Source organism: Ostrinia nubilalis, chromosome 9 (assembly GCF_963855985.1).
Source record: "Ostrinia nubilalis chromosome 9, ilOstNubi1.1, whole genome shotgun sequence".
In the NCBI taxonomy this organism is placed as follows: Eukaryota; Metazoa; Arthropoda; class Insecta; order Lepidoptera; family Crambidae; genus Ostrinia; species Ostrinia nubilalis.
This window is the reverse complement of record NC_087096.1, coordinates 8382789-8402677: the sequence shown is the minus strand read 5'-3', so window position 1 is coordinate 8402677 and position 19889 is coordinate 8382789. Positions and strand designations below refer to the sequence as shown.

The 19889-nt window shown below is 35.7% G+C and overlaps 2 protein-coding genes across 5 annotated transcripts; one reads left to right on the top strand and one right to left on the bottom strand.

Moving 5' to 3' along the window:
• Window positions 1-532: 532 nt before the first annotated feature.
• Window positions 533-15022, bottom strand: LOC135074558 (carboxypeptidase B-like). Of its 4 annotated transcripts, none has more exons than XM_063968887.1 (8): window positions 14968-15022; window positions 6410-6639; window positions 5415-5520; window positions 2853-3064; window positions 2236-2393; window positions 2043-2162; window positions 1515-1653; window positions 533-705 (listed from the first exon to the last, which is right to left on the bottom strand). In XM_063968887.1, exons 2-8 carry the CDS (start codon window positions 6624-6626, stop codon window positions 596-598), a joined length of 1062 nt encoding a protein of 353 aa, XP_063824957.1. In that variant the 5' UTR covers window positions 6627-6639; window positions 14968-15022; the 3' UTR covers window positions 533-595. The 4 variants fall into 4 exon arrangements, with proteins under 4 accessions (XP_063824957.1, XP_063824956.1, XP_063824958.1 ...); XM_063968886.1 differs by lacking the exon at window positions 14968-15022 and adding an exon at window positions 9284-9344; XM_063968888.1 differs by lacking the exon at window positions 14968-15022 and adding an exon at window positions 7952-8021.
• On the top strand, window positions 7150-16976 carry LOC135074552 (uncharacterized). The gene is made up of 12 exons (XM_063968875.1): window positions 7150-7458; window positions 7533-7883; window positions 7966-8120; window positions 8198-8899; window positions 8976-9144; window positions 9339-9502; window positions 9756-9909; window positions 14064-14215; window positions 14695-14751; window positions 14988-15072; window positions 15214-15329; window positions 16205-16976. Exons 1-12 carry the CDS (start codon window positions 7323-7325, stop codon window positions 16391-16393), a joined length of 2430 nt encoding a protein of 809 aa, XP_063824945.1. The 5' UTR covers window positions 7150-7322; the 3' UTR covers window positions 16394-16976.
• Window positions 16977-19889: the final 2913 nt, after the last annotated feature.

Genomic DNA, 19889 nt, shown 5'->3' with positions numbered 1-19889 from the left:
CCTTCTCAAACGCTTCACGAGCATTTGCTGTTTTAGTGAAAAAATAAGGTGTTCGGACTTAATGGAAAATACTTAAATCTGTTGTTTCATCTTTGTTTGTGCGTGAACTTTACTGCGATACCGAATTGCACATCAGCTGGAATGAACATGGAGCGTGACTGGAGTGTGGTCTAGAGCAGGGTTTCCCAATTTTTTTTTCCAAGGAACCCTAATTGATTATACTTTTCCTAGCGGAACCCTACTTTGATAAATGGAAATTTAAATGAAAAACAATAAAGTTTTTATGCAATTATTTGTAAACAAGTCGGTGCGCGCGAACAACGTCGGTCACGAAACGTGGGATAATATTTTTACGAAACCCTTGCGGCCTTTCCACGGAACCCCAGGGTCTAGAGATGATATGCCAATGAATTGGAGACATTACATACATATTATCGCAATCGGGACCCTGGATAGAAAAACACCTACAGTAATACAAGGTGAGTGAAGGGCGATCTACTTTATTCATTAAATAAAAAACGCAGATTTTCATTACAAAATAATAATTTTATTTAAAATACTGAATAATACCAAAAAAGATGAACATTGACTAGAACTAAAATTCAACGTCTCTGCCAAAGAATGACAGCGTGTTCTGCCTGGTGCTGCTACGCCACCCGCGCACGACGCTAAATATCGTCGACATGGATTTCTTCACGTATGTCTCTGAAAAAGAGGCATATTTTCATTCGAGTCTGGATACGTAAACTTTTGTTGATAAAAATCGCGAAAATTATTGCGTTACATCCATGCCCTTTGAAAACGCAAGACATTTGCGTAGCATTAATTCCGTGTTCTACGACTACGACGCCGTAGCTACAAACGTAACGCTGTAGTAAGTAGCATCTTAGTAGGGATGATCGTCTATAACGACCTTGTAGCAAGATAAACTTATAACGTTATTTGATCCAGGACAGCAGACCTCTGCGTAGCATTTCCGTAGTCCACATGCTACGACTACGACGACGCCTAAGCTAAGGTTGATAAGAATCGCGAAAAAATTGCTAATTGGCACATTTTGATAATGAAGACCTCTGCGTAGCATTTCCGTAGTCTAAACGCTACGACTACGACGCCGTAGCTACGAACGTAGCGCTGTAGTAAGTAGCATAGTCAGAAGCATGATCGGTTATAACGATATTGTAGCTGGATAAACTGAAAACGTTATTAGATCCACGCCATTTAATACCGCAGACCTCTACGTAGCATTTCGGTGGTCCATACGCTACGACTACGACGCCGTAGCTACGAAGGTAGCGCTGTAGAAAGTAGCATAGCAGGGATCCTTGTGACAGGATAATCTGTTCGTTGAAGACGGCAAAAGGAATTCACCTATAAATGAACTTTGGTCCATCCATAGTTTTCGTATATTTATATAACGTTGTTTTATTGTGAAAATTACGCGTTGAATTGAAATAAAATATTTAAAAAGAAAATGTCTATGAAGTGTTTCTATACTAATACACAATACTTACCCAACAAGCTGAAGTCTGTGTAGTTGGGAAATAATGCATGATACGGCTTGATGAGGAACACTAGATCTACCCCCACCACTCCTGACAAGTAGTCGCTCAGCGAGCCCGCCACCCTTACGTCATTGCTGCTTTGGTGTACCTGCAGTGAACAAAATATTGTAAGTACCAAGTAGAGGTTCGAGTATTTTAAACTTCTGATAACATTAAATACTGTTAAAAATTCAAGGGCAATGCAAAAAGGCTTCAATTATTGACACATTTCTACTTTCTTTGATATATTAGGTATTAAGATTGTAAATGATAAATTAAGATCTTGTTGTTTGATAAAACGAGTTGTAAGTATTATTTGGTTCATTTAGATTAGATGGTTTTGTCTTGATACCTACTAATGCACTTGCGATTTTAAATAACGAAAGTATTTGAATTGCGTGTTTGATGTTCATGATAAACAAGTTTATTGGTTACGAACTAGGTAGATGCCTATCTAGGATGGTTATAGCTGTTGTTGTAGTCTAATGCACTACTGACCTCATAAAGTCGTCCGTCTGGTAGTCGCGATTGCCTTGCAGTATATTCACCGATGTCTTGCAATGTGCGGTAGTTGCTAGGTTGCCGCATCGAATATCGCCATGGATACAAAATGTATTCCTGAAAACGACAAAATATACAAAAACAAAATTCTTTCTAATGGATAAGTAGAAAACAAATGAATGATTCATACTTTTTTAGGCACGAAACTGGCATGCAAATGTATTGCAAGATGAATAATGTCTCCGAGACGATCGACGTATTTGCGAATAGCCTGAGATTCACTCGTAGAAAATGGTTTAACGCCTGGGTAGAACTGTGAGCAACGTTCAGGCGTTCTGTGTACGTCGTCTGAAAACCATGAAACATCAATTACTGAATACGTACCGAATAAATAAAATCAATCTACAATTATTAATAAAATCACGTTCTCAATAGACATTCAATTGAGATCTAAGGGTTTAACTAAGTATATGTATATTTTTAGGCTCAAGCTTTTACAATGTAGAGAGCTCTAATTTATGAAAATACTGATAGATTCAGTTGTAGTATTCAAAATGCTCGAACGAACACTAATAGATGGCGCTGTCTGTATTAAATGTAAGAACTTGTGAAATCAAAGAAAACAGTTTTATACTTAGTAATGCCACGCCGATATTTAGAAATAGATAGAGATTGTTTGCAAATCATAACAAACGCAATTTCGGCGAGAATCTCAAAACGGCCGTTAAATTGTTTTTTATTTACATGCAAGTATTTAAGTAACTACATAGGTTGAATAAATTAAAATGCTATGATAAGAAAACTGACCTTGCCAGTGATAAGCGAAATTGCGATTAACGTTGGTACCAAAGCAAGTCTCTTGCGCATTTTCCTTGTCCACATTTTTGTGCCAATGGTTAGGGCGGGTTTTGTTTCTTGCCGTTATATTACGAGACCATATTAGTGGGTCTACGGGTCTCAAGTCGCGTAGGGTTTGAGTGAAGTGGAGACCGTCAGGATTGCCCATGGGTATCAGATACCTACAATATTGTAAAAAATACATTGTAAGGAAACGTTTTTAATGTTGAAGCTAACCAAGCTTTGTAAAATTCCGAATTATTTTCAATAAAGCTCTTCCGATCTAGGAATTTGAGCCGGAGATTAAATTCAACAATATTATTCAAAGACAAATGTTAGTTTTTACTACCTAAATCTAGATTGAAAGGTGTATAGCAAGACTGAGAGAAAGAAAAGTTGGGATAAAAATGCTTCTAGTAGAGCAAATTGACGATTTTTATACAAACGACCCAAAGAGTATCTACCTACCTACAGCAAACAAAACATCAAACTATACAGGGTGGCCAAAACAGTGAGGTCTAAAAGAAAAATTTAGATTCCTTACATCAAGGTGTACCTAAATCACCCCCATGTATGTAATACGATTGTGCTTAGTTTAGGAGATAGAGTTGATTTTGTGATATTTTAAAATTTTGTGACCTAGTAGGTTTTAAACATTTTTATCTTTTTTTTGGGGTGACTTTTCTCAGATTTCTTTTTTTCGACAGATTTTTTATTAATTGCAGATGTTTGAAAAAAATAATCACCTTCCTATCTTTGATTCAAGATACAAAAGTTTTGCTAGAAACATTAAAATTATGCTTTTATCAGAACACTATCAAATTTTCAACTTAATAGTTTAAGTAAAAAAAAAGAACTTCCATAGGTCCAAACCATTTTAAAAACTGCGCCGTTTCCTGAACATTCATAATAATACAGAAAAACATGTACTTAATGGGCCATTATTTCCTGTAATCGGTCCACTAAAGTGGTAAGTCGGAGATTCCGTTACATGTTTTTGACTTTCTTAGAGTGAATTAATATTGGGAATCCTCTAAGTTTACATTACGTAGAACAGATTTAGAGCAGTTACTGGAAAGAACATGTTTTTATTCTCAACAATGAAGCTCTTGCCTTTCATCACACCTGGTGGAAACTGATGATTAGGCTGAAGGTGGAAGGGAACTTCAACTACAGAGGAACTATGACTTCCTACCTCCAAATTCTGGAACACATTGTTATTTTAAGTAAGTTTTAATGAACATAAACCAAATATCCCTAATTCTTCTTCTCACTGTAGTAGGTATTTCAAGGGTAACCGTAAAATGTAACAACTGCCTCTGTCTTCAAGTGGTAAGAGGTAAGTTTCAGAGGTCCCGGGTTTGATTCCCAGTGGAGGTGAAATTTCCTGCTCGGTTTGGTTGGCGGTAGGGTTTGATCTGAGTCTGCCTGGCTAGCAACTTTATTTTCCTAAGTCTGTCACTATAACAATAATGTTAATAGCATTACTGTATTCCGGCATTTGGAGGTAGGAAGCTATAGTTCCTTCCACCTTCAGCCTAATCATCAGTTTCCGCCAGGTGTGATGAAGGGCAAGAGCTTCCTCGTTGAGAATAAAAACATGTTCTGTCCAGTAACTGCTCTAAATCTGTTCTACGTAATGTAAACTTAGAGAATTCCCAATATTAATTCACTCTAAGAAAGTCAAAAACAGGTAACGGAATCTCCGACTTACCACTTTAGTGGACCGATTACAGGAAATAGTGGCCTATTAAGTACATGTTTTCTTGTATTATTATGAATATTCAGGAAACGGCGCAGTTTTTAAAATGGTTTTGGACCTATAGAAGTTCTTTTTTTTATTTAAATTTTTAAGTTGAAAATTTGATTGTGTTCTGATAAAAGCATAATTTTAATGTGTCTAGCAAAACTTTTGTATCGTGAATTAAAGATAGGAAGGTGATTATTTTTTTCAAACATCTGTAATTAATAACAAATCTGTCGACAAAAAGAAATCTGAAAAAAGTCAACCCAAAAAAAAGATAAAAATGTTTAAAGCCTACTAGGTCATAAAATTTTAAAATATCACAAAATTAACTATATCTCCTAAACTAAGCACAATCGTATTACATGGGGGTGATTTAGGTACACCTTGAGGTAAGGAATCTAAATTTTTCTTTTAGACCTCACTGTTTTGGCCACCCTGTATATTTTATGTTTGTGAAAGAATCGCACTTATTGCATACAGTTGTATAACGTACCTACAGTGTTTAGCTCTAAGTGCTCAGGTCTTTACATATAGGTATTGTTCGGATATATCGATGTTGCTTATTCACCATTAGCGCCCCTTCATAGGTAGGTACCGATTAGAGACCAATCAGTGACAGGTGATTAATTATATTTCGTTAATTAGATATCGTCGGTATTAGATGATAGGTTTATAATACCTACTCAAAAGACGTAATAATGGCAGGTAATATCAATTTCTTTGGGAATTTCATAAAAAAATAAATGTCATGGAAGATACGATTATAATTTAAATTTTTTACTAACCAATCGTAATCATTAAAGAAAGGGGTTTGGTAGTTGCTATCATACAACAACTTGTCTGCCAGTTCCAGGATCGCGTTAGGAGCTCCCCATGCCATTCCATTCAATCCTAAAAAATAAAATGTGCGAGTAGTTGTGATAAAAATTAATTGAAAATATTTCACGATAAGTAAGTTAATTCATTCGGTACCTAGATAATGTAGAGAGCACGTTAATCCGTCACGTGTTGACTCTACCTTTATCTTTATACGAATCATGAAACCTTTTAGAAGTTTATACCAAAGGTTTTGCAGCTCACGCAGTAGAAAAAAGAAAGTTTAATGGAACCAAAGTTTATAATAAAGGCGGCCGACTTCAAATCCACTCCTAGAGATAAAATTTAAAGCAACCTTCCTTTTTATGTCAAACATCAAAGTGATTAAAGGCAATTCCAACATTATTAAAATTCACGAAAGAGGCGATTAGTCGAGCTAATACCTTTTGATTTAAAGATTAAGTAATTGATTAGGTGTAATTTATCATTTCGATTCGCGTAATACCTACCTGTTCATCAATTATTTTGTATGAAAACTGAATTGTTGACAATAATTATTAACATTTCACATGATTGCCTAATAATAAAAAATATGTTTATGTTTATGAAATACATAAATTCTACAAAAAAATAAAGATTCACATAAACATTCAGGCGGTCTTATCGCTAGGAAGCGCATTCTCGTGGATACGTCAGAGATTTCTACGACATGAATAACGATAATATAATTAAAGTTCTTGAACGAGTCATGTTTATGTAGTTAGGTACATATTGTAGGTAGGAATTTATATATTACAAAAATGTAAAGCAGAACGTTCGTTACAAGACCTTGACTTCCCATTGTTTTTCAAGTTAGTGCCTGTTTAAGACGAGCTAATAACAAATTTAATGATTACAAAAGTGCTTAATACCGGATCTTAGTAAAACAAATCATGTTAATACAGCCAAAGAAATTGAACTATACCTCCAATAACTAGTATCCCTGGCTTCTTGCTTTGTCTATCACTATGTAGCTCTAATGCTACAATACTTCGGTTCTCAAAGGTGGTTGGTTTCAGGTAGACCACTCGAGCAACCGACTTGTCCTCGTAGGCAATTCGTTTCGACTCTTCCATCACGGTTTTGTGATCAACATATCGGTTGAATTTTAGATCTGCTCCAAGAGATCTCACTGTTCTCATTTTAGCTCCTGATCTGAAGAAAATACGTTTTTAATGAAAACTAGTTTTGTAGTAGGATTCTTGCCCCTTGTCTAATTTTAGATTCTCATGATTAAGTATACCTACACAGATCTTTATAGAAAATTGCTCTTTTTCTCTCCACAAAATTAGTAATAAGTGACGGTTACCTACACCTTTACATAGTATTATTATTTGGATATGTAATGTACTACCAGCTAAACATTTGAGTCATATTATGAGGATTTCAAAATAAGGTGTTTCAAATATAACGACGTTAACTCTGTTTCGTTAATCTGTTTCGAAAATAAAAGGAATAAAGTAAAATGGAACTCACTGTTCATAATTTCGCGGTGGAAATAAAATAATAAACAAAGCACCAAACACATACATAACAGTTATTAAATAAATTTTAATCTGTAAAAGCATTTTGCGTGTCTCTATAAACTTAAAATAATGTGTAATTTTCTCAAAAAGAAAAGTTTGTCTCCAATAAACTATCATTGAAGGTTTTGGCGTATGACATTCAGTGAACCAATGGAGACGGGATTTAAACCATAAACGTTTGCTTCAAAACTATTTCTTCACGAATAAGATCATTACCAAAGGAGATAATCTTTCATTCATGGTGACACTGCTCCGTCTGGCCAGCAGAATTAAAAATATCTAGCACGTCAATTTGTCAATGCACAACATGCGATGTCAAAGTATTGGATTTTTGTTATCATGAAAAGTTATTTAGTTTTGATAATATTAGGTTTTACACAGTTAGTAATTGGTTTAGATCTATCCAACATTACATATGATGATAATGATCCTGTATGCCCTATCAGCTGTAAGTGTGACAAATTACAATAAAGCTATCTCTACAAAGTTATACACAACTATTCTCATCTTGCTTGTTTTCAGTGTTTCGAAAGAAAAGAGCGCATACTGAATACACAAGATGGAGAGCAAATCAAGAAACTACCGCCGAATTCATAGTAAAAGTATTAGACGATGATATGACAACTCCAAACACTAAACAAATTGTGGCAGTGAACATTCAGCCGGTGACCAAAGGAAGTGAGAAGATAATTGTCGGTGGTGTGATCGTCCCACCAGCTACCACTCCATCCACATTGTCTGATCTGGCCCGAGACTACACACGTTTTGTTCCTCCTACTACGGTACCCATAACCCGATTGGACGAAGAGTTATTTCTAGCACCGGCAACACTTCCTAGAACCCTAGATCAGCTTCCTCCAATAAAACCTAAAGGTACGTATGGTTTACTTGTTTTAAAATGTCGAATACTCATAATAAAACTAGATTATCGTGAGACTCACTCGCGTATTTGCAGGGCGAAACTCGCAGCGCGACGAAAGTCCTCCAGCTAGCCCACAATTTTTGGCCCGCACTCCAACACTTTACGCTCGGCAATATGCACCAATCGCGCCCGTAGCATTTACGCGTCGAGTGACTATTTCTCCACTGAAACCACCTACATCCTCGCGAGTAAGTATGTGATATTATATTTTTGTCCGCATAACGACTTGGTATTAACCATTTACTGATATACTCTATCTCAATAGAAGCTTCAAGAATCAATTGATATGTCCACATACCCAACGAGAACCTCCGTATTAACAGATATAATATGGCCTACGAGAACAGAACACACCCCTAACGAATATAAAGCTTTACACAATTTTTTTAAAGATATTAGTTCTGATGTTTTGGTAACAAGAAGTACTTTTCATCCTGTTCGAACTTCTACCACATATGCTCCTGTTGATGAAGACAATGAAATCACAATTCGTACTGAAACCAGTTATGACAATAATAAACAAACAGATGTGGAATCTCGAAGAAAAGTTGAAAAAGCTCTGGAAAAGAATGATAAAGATCCGGACTCTGCCTATAATATGATGTTTTATAATGATGAAGATATTGAAAGCACAAGCAAAAAAGATGAACAAGACCAAGCAGATAATTACGACGAAAGAAATAAAAGCCAAGAAGAGCCAGATAGTACAACTGAAAAAGAGTTAACATTGACTAATACAGTATTCACAAGTGAATCAGAGGCTGTTACAGGAACAGAAAATAATAATTTTGACGAAACGAATGTAACTTACAGAAGCTCATTCATACCAGATAATACACAACCTGCTGCAGAATCATCTACTGCACAAGTATTATCTAAAGAAAAAGTTAGAGGAAAACGGAGACCAATTTGTAATCTGCTTAAATTACGACAATTAAATTTTAATTCACCTCGAACTCTACCAGAGGTATTTTATTAGATTATTTTTACACTTTTTTCATTACATATTTTACGTATCATTTCATTTCTAATTATTGTAATAGATAGTAGCACAACTAAAACAATGGGCTGAAACCAGTCCTCTGGCGAAGTGGGAAGACATCACAAGTGGCAACCTTACTACAATGGAAAATCCTATATACATGATGATCGTGGATGATCCTAGCAGCGGACAAATAGTTTCAGCTAAAAAAACTGTAATGATTATTGCGGGTATGTTATTGCTTTGTGTTGTTTATAAAACTCAGTTGTGCTCAAAGCTTCGTCTTCTATCTATGTCCCAAGATAAACGGTACATGCTTTAAAATTGTTTAAGTTATTAGTTAAATTATGTTACAAAGTAAACACGTACTATACGACTTCTAAGCCACGTTAGACGTAATTCCCATGGTGTCCTGATGTTCTAGGAATCCAAGGCCGAGATCATCACGCAGTGGCAGCAGCCATGTACGTGCTCTATCAGCTGATAGAGCGCAGTGAAGCTCATTCGGATCTGCTCACCAAATATCGTTTCTGGATTATTCCAGTCTTTAACCCTGATGGATATGACTATTCAATGACATTTCCTCATGTATGTAACCTTCAAAATGTCCTTTATTGATTGATATCTGATATTGTACAGTCGCGAGCACATCATACTTATAACATATTTATAAAAAAAATGCACCTATTACATTTACAACTAAATATTATTAATAAGATACGCCGTGATTGACATCTGTATTCTGTACCTCATAATTTAAGTGGTAGTGTGGTAGTAGAGTGCTGTCGAAAGTAAGTACAATTATGTAATTTCAATGTTTGTTATTTGTGTATTTTTAAAGCGAAGGGAATGGTCAAAAAACTTGCGCCAAAACTGGGATATTTGCAAGACTCGTGACTCATGCACGACTTGCGAATTATATGGCCTTCGGTGCACCGTACAACCATGCTACGGCGTCAACCTCGACAGGAATTTTGAATACCAGTGGATCCCAGGTAAACTTAGTTGTTCTATTTTATTTTGCTAAGAGAAGTTCCATTATTTAAATATACCTAATGTGCAATAGAATCCTGAAACTGAATTTCCTGAAAGAGAAAAGCGTATTACTAGACTTTAGATAAATCTGAAAAACGGCTACAAAATATTCTGCGATTGACACTCAGAAGTACATAGGTACCTATTGAAAAATCCGTTAAACTATTGGATATAATTATTGCGTCTCGCGCCAATTAGCTAAAGCGTCATCAAAGACAAATTCTTTATTGTTTATTACTTTTTTTATTGCTTGTTTTATTACTTTTGGTTTCAAACAATAACCTAATCGTGATTAGTCAGAATTTGATTCTTGATAATATTTGATAGACTTTATTGCAAGATTGATATCTTTACATGGATTAACTATTGTTGTATCTTCTACTTGTTCATAGCTTATTTTCAGTACCTACAGCACAGAGTTTGTTAAAGCATATCTTAAGATTTAGAATGTTTTTTTAAATGTTAGGGTGACCATCAATGACATCTGCGTACCTACCTAACTTCGTACGTCGTGTTTTCACACGACCTCAGTACCTCTAGCATGAACAACTTTCGTCTTCGAATCGTTTGCGTATTAGATAAAATTCGATACTCAACCTTCGAATTAAACGATAACCTGACAATTTTGATTCTCAAAATAAGTTTCGTGCAATTTCACAAGGGCGCTGTTGTAGTTTTCGTACTTAAGAGCCATTTCACAAAAATATTCCGCGCGAATTTAGGTAAAAGCTGTCAACGCAACGTCAAAAGAGTAAAAAGAACGCTGAAATGGACAAAAAAATCTTGAGCCGTGACCGTATTAAGACTTGATTTAAGTTATTAATTTTAAGGTAGAATGAGGTATTCAAACTTGATTAATTAATTTAAATTTTTAATAGAGTTTATTAAGTCTTTTATATTTCGATTTATAATGAAACACGAATAGGTATAATATGTAAAATATATATTAAGTACAAAATAAAGACAGTCACATAGTGAAAAATAAATCTGCCCCCTTACAGCTCCATCATCGGACCCTGGATAAGAAATATTCGTCAAGGCGAATCACACAAGCCCAAACTCCATATGGTTCTATTGTTTTGTTACGGAGGTGGCCATTGCATCTCCTCCAGATCCATTATCAGACAGAGCTAAGAAATAAATAAATAAATATTATTATAAGTAAACAAATAACTAAAATAATTCATCTTACTATCTTACTTTTTACTAGTCTTACTAATATTATAAATACGAAAGTTTGTGTGGATGTCTGGATGTTTGTTACACTTTCACGCAAAAACTACTGAACAGATTTTGATGAAACTTTACAGTACAGTACAGCAGTACTAGGCAGTCTGTGTTCAACTATCTCTCGGGTCGGACGTTCCTATCGCAAGACCTTTGGTTCACTCAGTTCCGATACGACTCTAGTGCTGTGTGTAATTATTTTCGTTAATACACTGAGTTTATTAATTTGTACGAGTGGATTTCATTTTGCCTGAGACCTACGCCATGAACCCTGAACCAGAAGACCCTGTCGCCAGCGACAGCGACGCTCATCCATCCCTGGCGTCGACCAGAATAACAATGTACAGGCTATAATTTATGACGATCTGTGACAAACTAAATTTCAAGCGGGTGAAGCCGCGGGCAATACTACATATTTCATACTAGCTTTTTGCCCGCGACTTCTTCTGCGATGAAGTGGAAAATGGTTCTAATAGAATTAAAATATTCTAAGAAAATTAATTTTGTTAAATGATTATATTTTTTGATATAAAATCTACACATCATTATGTTTAAATATTTGAATACTTACAAAATTATGAGATCTTTCTAAAACAAAATTAAAACACTACACCTGCCGCAGATTTCTTTGTAAACAATGTTTTTTTGTTTTTCCTTCAGGTGCTAAAATCACCAGGCTATTGTGTGCGCATACTCTGGAGTATTCCACATACAACTGGTCGTCGGAAAAGCATAGATTTCCATTAAGTCTACTCCCGCTACCATATGGAACTCCGCTAAAACTCGTGAGGGCGCCAACACTTGCTTTTGTATCGAAAATTAGTATGAGCAGCTGCGCACGCGGTTGCCCGTTGCAGGCTCTATGCAACCACACTATTTTAAACCGTGGTCCCTAAGCATGAGATGGGAAACTGCACTCTCTTGAATTCTCTTGAATTTGATGGTGTTAGGGGAATCCTAGGAATGAATACAGACTTTTCAATGGAATCTCCTCATCAATATTGCGAAATTGCGAGTTGCAATGCAATGTTACGTTTTCACTTGTTATTTTATTGTAATCTGACCTTGATTTTTCAAACACGTGTCAAAAAAAAAATTAAAATCAAAAGTACTAAGGAATATTTCATTGATATCAACTTAGAAACAAGCACAGATCACAGAAACTAAAGGGAAATGGTGACAAGGGACAAATTGGAACATATTGCTTGTGAAAGCAATGATGACAGTAGCGACGTCATTATGTAAACAGTTTATATTGCTTGCATAGTACTAAAGATTATTCGAACGTTGAATACTGATACCGCAATGGATAATGAGCAAATAATTTGATTTCTTGGTGTGTGTGAATTTCTAATACGACACTGAGTTTGGAACTCAGCGCATTACTTAGCATCTCTCTATATTTCTATCAACCAAGTTATCTCCAAAATAACATTCCACACCTTTTTAACCTAGTCAGGTAATAATTTAATTAAAATACGAAGCACGTCATCTATCAATAGGATATATGTATATTTTAGAAGTTAATAAATTATGCATAAAATATAAACACTTTAGAAGTTTAGTTAAATCGTAGAATTTCTGAAAAACAGGTACCTACTAAAATCGTACTGAAAAAAAAAAGTATTAACATGTTATCTAATTTATTTATTAAACGTCGAATTTTATCAAAGATTTTGGACTAAAGTTTTTGAAAATATTTTATAGCCTACATAGAAAAAAATTAGGATTCTAAATCGTGAAAGAAATTTTTTTCGGAGCCTATTGCCTCCAAACAAACAAACAAACAATTAAATCTTTCCTCTTTTATTAGTATAGATTTAACAACAAAACAAAACGCTTCTTTTTCTTCTTCACGAAACAAAACTCAAAGCGGATAAATAAATAAACAAATCTTTGGACAATTTCACAGCGCCATCTAGTCCAAAAGTAGGCAACCAATATGCTTGTGTTAAGGGTGCTATCATAATGGATATACTTTTTTTATAATTTATTTATTAAATTAAATACATGATACCTACATATTATACATAGTTACACCCAGATCCGTCAAAGAAATTAAAATTCATCATTTCAATTTCTGCTCGGCCGGCCGACTCGAAACAGCCTCTCGGCATAGTATCAAATGTATTTGGTCGCCGTACAAATCACCGCTTTACGACACGAACGCACGTAAACGTCACGGCGGGAAAAATGACACAGGTCCTGCCTTGACGGGCGCTCGCGCCATACTAATCGATGTCGGCTTGCGCATTGTAATTTATACTGATATTCACATCAATATTTTGACAAAGTGGTTACTAATATTTAAACAATAACTGTAGAAATTAATTCTACAATGAATATTCTTTATTTTGGGATACTTTTATTGCAGTTTATACTGTGTTTTTAAACCAAAAACCACGATCAAAATGTGACGTTAATCTTCAAATTTGCCAAATTATTTTTAGATTTTACTCAATAATGGTAATGAAATTCAAGAATCTATTTCATTAATGGACTACAAGAATATATGTCCGATGATTACTATATATTTTTAAGCTTATTATATGAGCATAAATAATAGATACAGGACTTTGAAAATGAGTCTGCGGCAATTTTTTCGTAAAATGGTTGTGGGAGATGGGGCACTGTGAATTAAGCAAAAGAGTTTTAGTAAATCCGTTTCATTAATGGTCAACAACAAGGATTGACCTATCTTTCGCAGTTATTAAATAATCTCTGGGTGTTGCTTAAGATAGTAATTCATGCTTCCAAAATCTTAGAAATTCGCACGAAAATGTAAAATGGCTCTTAATATTTTGATGGCGATTCGAGTACGCAAACAATTTGAACTCGAAAGTTTTACTGCTAGCCGTACTGATTACGTCACTGCTCCGGTTTTCAGCGGAGGAGCTTCGCGCCGAGCATCCGTGCGGGTCGCTACACGCGGGCGCACGCCAGCTGAGCGAAGCCGAGACGTGGGCGCTCACACATTACCTTCACGAACAGCGCACTCCTCTATTCACATTCGTCGCGTTCAAGGAGGGAGAAGTTCTTGTTAGCATGACATTTTACCCTCTTATTAATTAAAAAATCAAGCAGCAATGAAGCCATCCTGATTTAGCATATACCTACCTAGTCTCAAGTCATTACATGAATTGGTAAAGCCACATTTTTTCTATAGAACCAGTAATTTTGATAAGAGTATTATCGTTTGTTAAGTTTTCTTTCTTTCTGAATGTATAACATGAATGACTAAGGCGGTTATCACACTGCGCCGCACTCCGCCGCGGAGCGCGTGATTTTCATATAAAAAAATCACGCGCGCGGACGCGTTGTCAGTGTGAAGTGCCTCGCGTGTTTTCTATACAAACTGAGGTATTTGCATACAATTATTAAATCTGTCGCCCCGCGCTCCGCGGCGGAGCGCGGCGCAGTGTGATAACCGCCTTAGTGATACCATGATTCATGAAAAACCTCATTCGTACTCACAATAGTAGTAGAATTAACTGACTTAATTCAAATAATGTTTTCAGGGCGTCATGTATCCCTACTCACATACCAGAAAGCTTCGAGCTTTTGATCACGTATACGTAAGTCTTTTTAAAGCTCTTATGTTTATTGTAGAGTCGTAAAAAAATCGAAATATCTGTTTGTAGTATCGATGTAGGTACTTATAATATCGATGGAATAAAATGTAAAATGAACTCATTGTCATTACCATGTTGTCTACAGAAAAGTTTGCTATATGGCGTTACACTATATTTACTTTATTTAGGCATGCCTTAATTTTCAGCTCATTTACTTACCTTATTAATTGTATTTCCAGAGGCAACGAGCTTCACGAGCTGCTTCGGCTGCATACAGTATTAGTGGGCGGCCGTATGTAGCTGGACAGACTTCGGAATTTTTACGTATGACTTATTTTGTTTTAACTACGCGTAGATTTAGAGGAACTTTGGATCTCTACCTAAAGTTTTTGCGTATTGCAATTTACTTGGTATGTAGATTGTCGCCTAGATGTCAGATAAGATATCGTATTGTTTTGTCTACAGCCTTGTATGCAGGTGGAATTGAGGACTGGGTCGATGGTCACCTGGGCATAGACAACACCTACACTATCATGATGTTTCGACCGACGGATTCTTACAACTCCAAACTTATCACAGAGGTAATTTGATTAGTTTATTACGTGAACTATACTATGTGAAACTGTGCGGACCATTGATACAGGGTGGCCCAGAAGAAAGTTCACTTTTGAAAATTCAAGAAAACGAAAACTGTACATTTTTATACAACTTTAACTATTGCAATTTAAAGGAAATTTAATGCAATTTATTTTTTAATTAACCTTTATTAAATTACATCGCCCAGGAGATTTCCTTGACGCTTACAACATTCGATCAACATACATCAAAATCTTGAAATGCATTCGTTAGAATTACCTCGAAACCTTTTTTCAATTTTTTGCCGAATGCTCGGCTTCAGTTGTTGCATGGTTGTTGGATTATAATCATCATCATCATCATCAGGTCATGTAGTCTCCACTGCAGGAGCACGACCCTCTAATTTACCAGAGGCAAATCGGGTTGGATTATAGTAGTATTCACTTCAAATATTACAATAAGGCGGTTATCACACTGCGCCGCGCTCCGTCGCGGAGCGCGGGGCGACAGATTTTTTCATTGTATGCAAGTACCTCAGTTTGTATAGAAAACAAGCGCGGCACTTCACACTGACAACGCGTCCGCGCGCGTGATTTTTTATATGAAAATCACGCGCTCCGCGACGGAGCGCGGCGCAGTGTGATAACCGCCTAACATTTATAGCAACATTTTAAAGTAAACAAAAGAAAAATACTTTGATTCATATTTGCAGCCGTAACTTATCTCACAGAGGTGCATGTAGCCGCACTTGAGGAGGCATTGACAGAGATTGAGGCAGGCTGGCGGTTGGTCAGTGCTGTGTACATGATACATGATGATACATAGGAACAGCTAAATTATCAGTACCTACTCAGGATTAAATGGTGGGTTTTTGTTACAGCGAGTGGTACACGAGGCGTACGCAGCCATGGACACCCTACTGCTGCAGAGCGTCGAACCGCTGGGCCCGCCCGCTGTCACTCTCAAAAGAACTAACACCGCCACAAGAATACGTTCAACTTATTGTAACATTTATCTAATTATTATTACTCGATTAGCAGTTTTCTTCATAAATAAACCACATTCATAAAATTAAGCGTATGTATTGGCATTCAGTATCAAACATTTTGTTGAACATCGGAGTGTGTTCTTCAGTGAGCTTCAAAACGTTATGAGCATGAATCACAAATGGTGTTGTTTTTAATACTATGCCGTAGCTAGATATGTAAAAATTATCTTTATAGGATTCGGACCATCGATTTTGCTGATAACAAGGTAACTCGCGTGTCACTGACAAACTTAATACCCGCAATAAATAAAGATTACTACGTAATCAGTAAAGTGACGTGCTAGTTAAATCCTTCACGTTTATTTAGTTAGACAATGTGTTTTGCCCCTACTTTGGCTATTTACTTGTAACATTAGTACATTCACGAGAATTTGTTTGTAAACGTAGGTTCATTTTACTAATAAATTGTCCTTGCTACAATTTCTGCAACAAACACTGTTTTGTATGTTATATCAAACCAGTCAACTTTGTTTTGTTGTGTTTGGTAAAGAAGAACCTAATTGAGGTTTCTGTGTGGTTTATGAGATTAGAAACCTGTTTAATAATATTATTAATTTGTGATATCTCTTAATTATGGCATTGAAATAAATTTCGTTATTTTATTCATATGTGTTTTCTTAGAATATTTTAGGAGTATCCTAAGTTCTGAAATTTTCTTCAGCTTTTGCGTATGAAATTAACTGAGTCTCATGATTACCGAAATCAAGAGTTAACTAATACTTCCGATCAATATTACGTTTTTATGGATTTAATAACAATTAATTATTAAATACACTTATTCAATGTTTTATCTATTACAAAATCCATGCCAATCAGTTCAGCATTTAGATGTCAAAACGTTACAGATAGACCGTAACTTCAAACATTTTATTTATTGCTAAACATAAAAGTACAGTCCCAGTAATAAAGATTTGCTAATTTATCAATTTAACAAAATAATAGGTATTCAGGGACGTAATATTTTTTATCGTGTACACGTGATATGACGTTAAGAGTTTACCTCTGTTTCTGTGAGATTTTTTTAAATGTTTTTCATCCACTACATATTTCTTGTAATATATATTGTAGTAAGTATTACAATTACTATTTATAATAGAAATAAAGATTTTCTGTTAAGATAATTAACGATTTAAGAATAAAAAATACCTTAGGTCTGTCTTATTTACAGCTTAATGCATGCATCAACCACTATGATGACAAGTAGATAGTAGACACACATCCAAAGTAGGTATATCGTTTCTCAAAAAGGCATAAGTATTCATAAAAAATACAATTAAAATTCATTTATCAGCGGTAGATATAAAAGGCATAAAGCATACTAGGAAATAAATGTTTATGTTTTATCGTCCGCAATTTTTATTAAGAAATGTAGATATCGATACATTTTCGATCATAGGTAAAAGTTTATAGTTTGAAGTCTTGTAAGCCAGTTTAGTAACGGCCTCTGTGGCAGGGTCTAATCTCGGACCTAGAGATCCCGGGTTCGATTCACAGAAAATTTTATATTCAAGTCCGCGCCAGCTAATCAATGTCAACACTATTAACGGCATTTTTATGTATCGCTTTCGCCAGTTGCCGCTAAGATAGCGTTTCTCTAGTTAAGAATTTCAGGTGGCCTGATCGTCACTTTTCATCAGATGCAGGCCAAGACTCCGTTTTTTTTTTATCGACAACGAGGAAGCTCTTGGCCTGTATCTCACCTGATGGTAAGTGATGATAAGGCCGAACGAAGGTGGAAACGATCTTCACCCGGAATCCTCAACCACAGAGGAACTGGCTATCTTACCTCTAACTGCTGGAACACAACAATGCTGTTAACATTGTTGTTATGGCGACAAACAGGTAAGATGGTGGTATTTAGCCAGGCGGACTTAGAACAAGCCCTACCACCAACCAAACAGAACGAAAAATTGCTGCCCCCACTGGGAATCGAACCCGGGATCTCTGCGTCTGAAGCAGGTGGTCTTACCACTAGACCACGGAGGCGGTTAATGAAACGTTATCATGCCGAAGGCCTACTGCTGGCTGACAGTGATATAGGCGCCCCGCAGACCAGCATATGCTCATTTTACCCGCTCAGTGTCGCTCACCTCGCTGCATTCAGACAATTTAATAAGTAAGTATTAGTAACGGACCCATTTAGTGAATGGCAAGTCACTATCTGCCTATCGACGCGACTCATTTGATTTTGCAAGTCAATGACCTTGCATGTTCCTTATGCTTTTAACCTTAATTATATTTTTAGAAACAACTTGTTTGGTTAGTTATGTACCTTAAATTAAAATAATAGGATAAAGATTTCAATAAAATTAGCGGCGTTGTTGCTATACCGCGATTAACTTTAGATAACATAAGTGTTAAAATATTAAGTGAGAGATTAGTAACGAGTGGTGTTAATTAATCGGCAGCTTATAAAGTATTAGATTAGTAAGTATTTGTTAGTTACATTTGACTTTTTTAAAAAATGTTTTCGATGAAGGATTTCCGTTTCATTTAAGATACGAGCTCTTTCATTGATAAATCACCTCTGAAAAACGATGTTCAATTACAGACAAATGAAATAAACACAACGACATTGAGCGCAAAAGGTTCATTCATGAAGTCTCTTAATTTGCATTTAATGAGTCTAATCATAGGTAGTTACTTGGATTCTTTGTATGTACCTACTAGAATGAGTGATGTTAATGACAATTTTAGTCAACAGTACAACTGAATAACATGCAACAGGTGGTATCAATGCGTGCAAATTACCATAACATAAGGCGGACAAACGTGTCACATGCATGGTATGTAAAAGTGAATGAAATAAGTGCATTAGCACTTTTGTTTATTAGAAAAACAACAGAGCAACCGTAAGGAGTATCTACTTGGTTATCGATATGGTAGACCGATAAGTAAGCAAGACTTAAATGACTGGTAAACCAATGAAAAAACTAATAAGTATTCCTTTCACAGGGACAACGATTTAATAAGGATAATGTTCATGAAAAAAAACTTTAGAGATAAGACTTCTTGTATCAGTTAAAGTTGGGTGTGATGTTTACTGGTTCTATATCACACTATTATTTGTCGGGAAGTTGTTAGGTACTTGTTAAATAAAATATAATTGGCGAATTTTGTTTCTTAAATGTTTTTGCGCGTAAGGTGAAATCATACTAATCACCAGCACCAACTAAAAGTTACGAGAGTGAACGCCGCAGGCGCATCGATGATCTTGACATTCAGATTGCGACACAGCACTGACCAACCGCCAGCCTGCCTCAATCTCTGTCAATGCCTCCTCAAGTGCGGCTACATGCACCTCTGTGAGATAAGTTACGGCTGCAAATATGAATCAAAGTATTTTTCTTTTGTTTACTTTAAAATGTTGCTATAAATGTTATTGTAATATTTGAAGTGAAGTGAAATATTTTGTAGCGTATGTGGTGATAGGAAGACTATACCAAGCGCTATGTAGTACGAAATCTAAACTAATAGTTCAACTTATCCTCTCACTTATATAAGTAAGAGGCTTACC

Coding starts and splice junctions, on each gene's coding strand:
- LOC135074558 (XM_063968885.1), bottom strand. CDS start 7,127: ATGATAGTTTATTGGAGACAAACTTTTCTTTTTGAGAAAATTACACAT. Junction 5,521..6,409: donor AGGGATACTAGTTATTGGAG/GTATAGTTCAAT, acceptor TTTATTTTTTAG/GATTGAATGGAATGGCATGG. Junction 3,065..5,414: donor TTCTTTAATGATTACGATTG/GTTAGTAAAAAA, acceptor ACAATATTGTAG/GTATCTGATACCCATGGGCA.
- LOC135074552 (XM_063968875.1), top strand. CDS start 7,323: ATGTCAAAGTATTGGATTTTTGTTATCATGAAAAGTTATTTAGTTTTG. Junction 7,459..7,532: donor TCCTGTATGCCCTATCAGCT/GTAAGTGTGACA, acceptor GCTTGTTTTCAG/TGTTTCGAAAGAAAAGAGCG. Junction 15,330..16,204: donor ACTCCAAACTTATCACAGAG/GTAATTTGATTA, acceptor TTTTTGTTACAG/CGAGTGGTACACGAGGCGTA.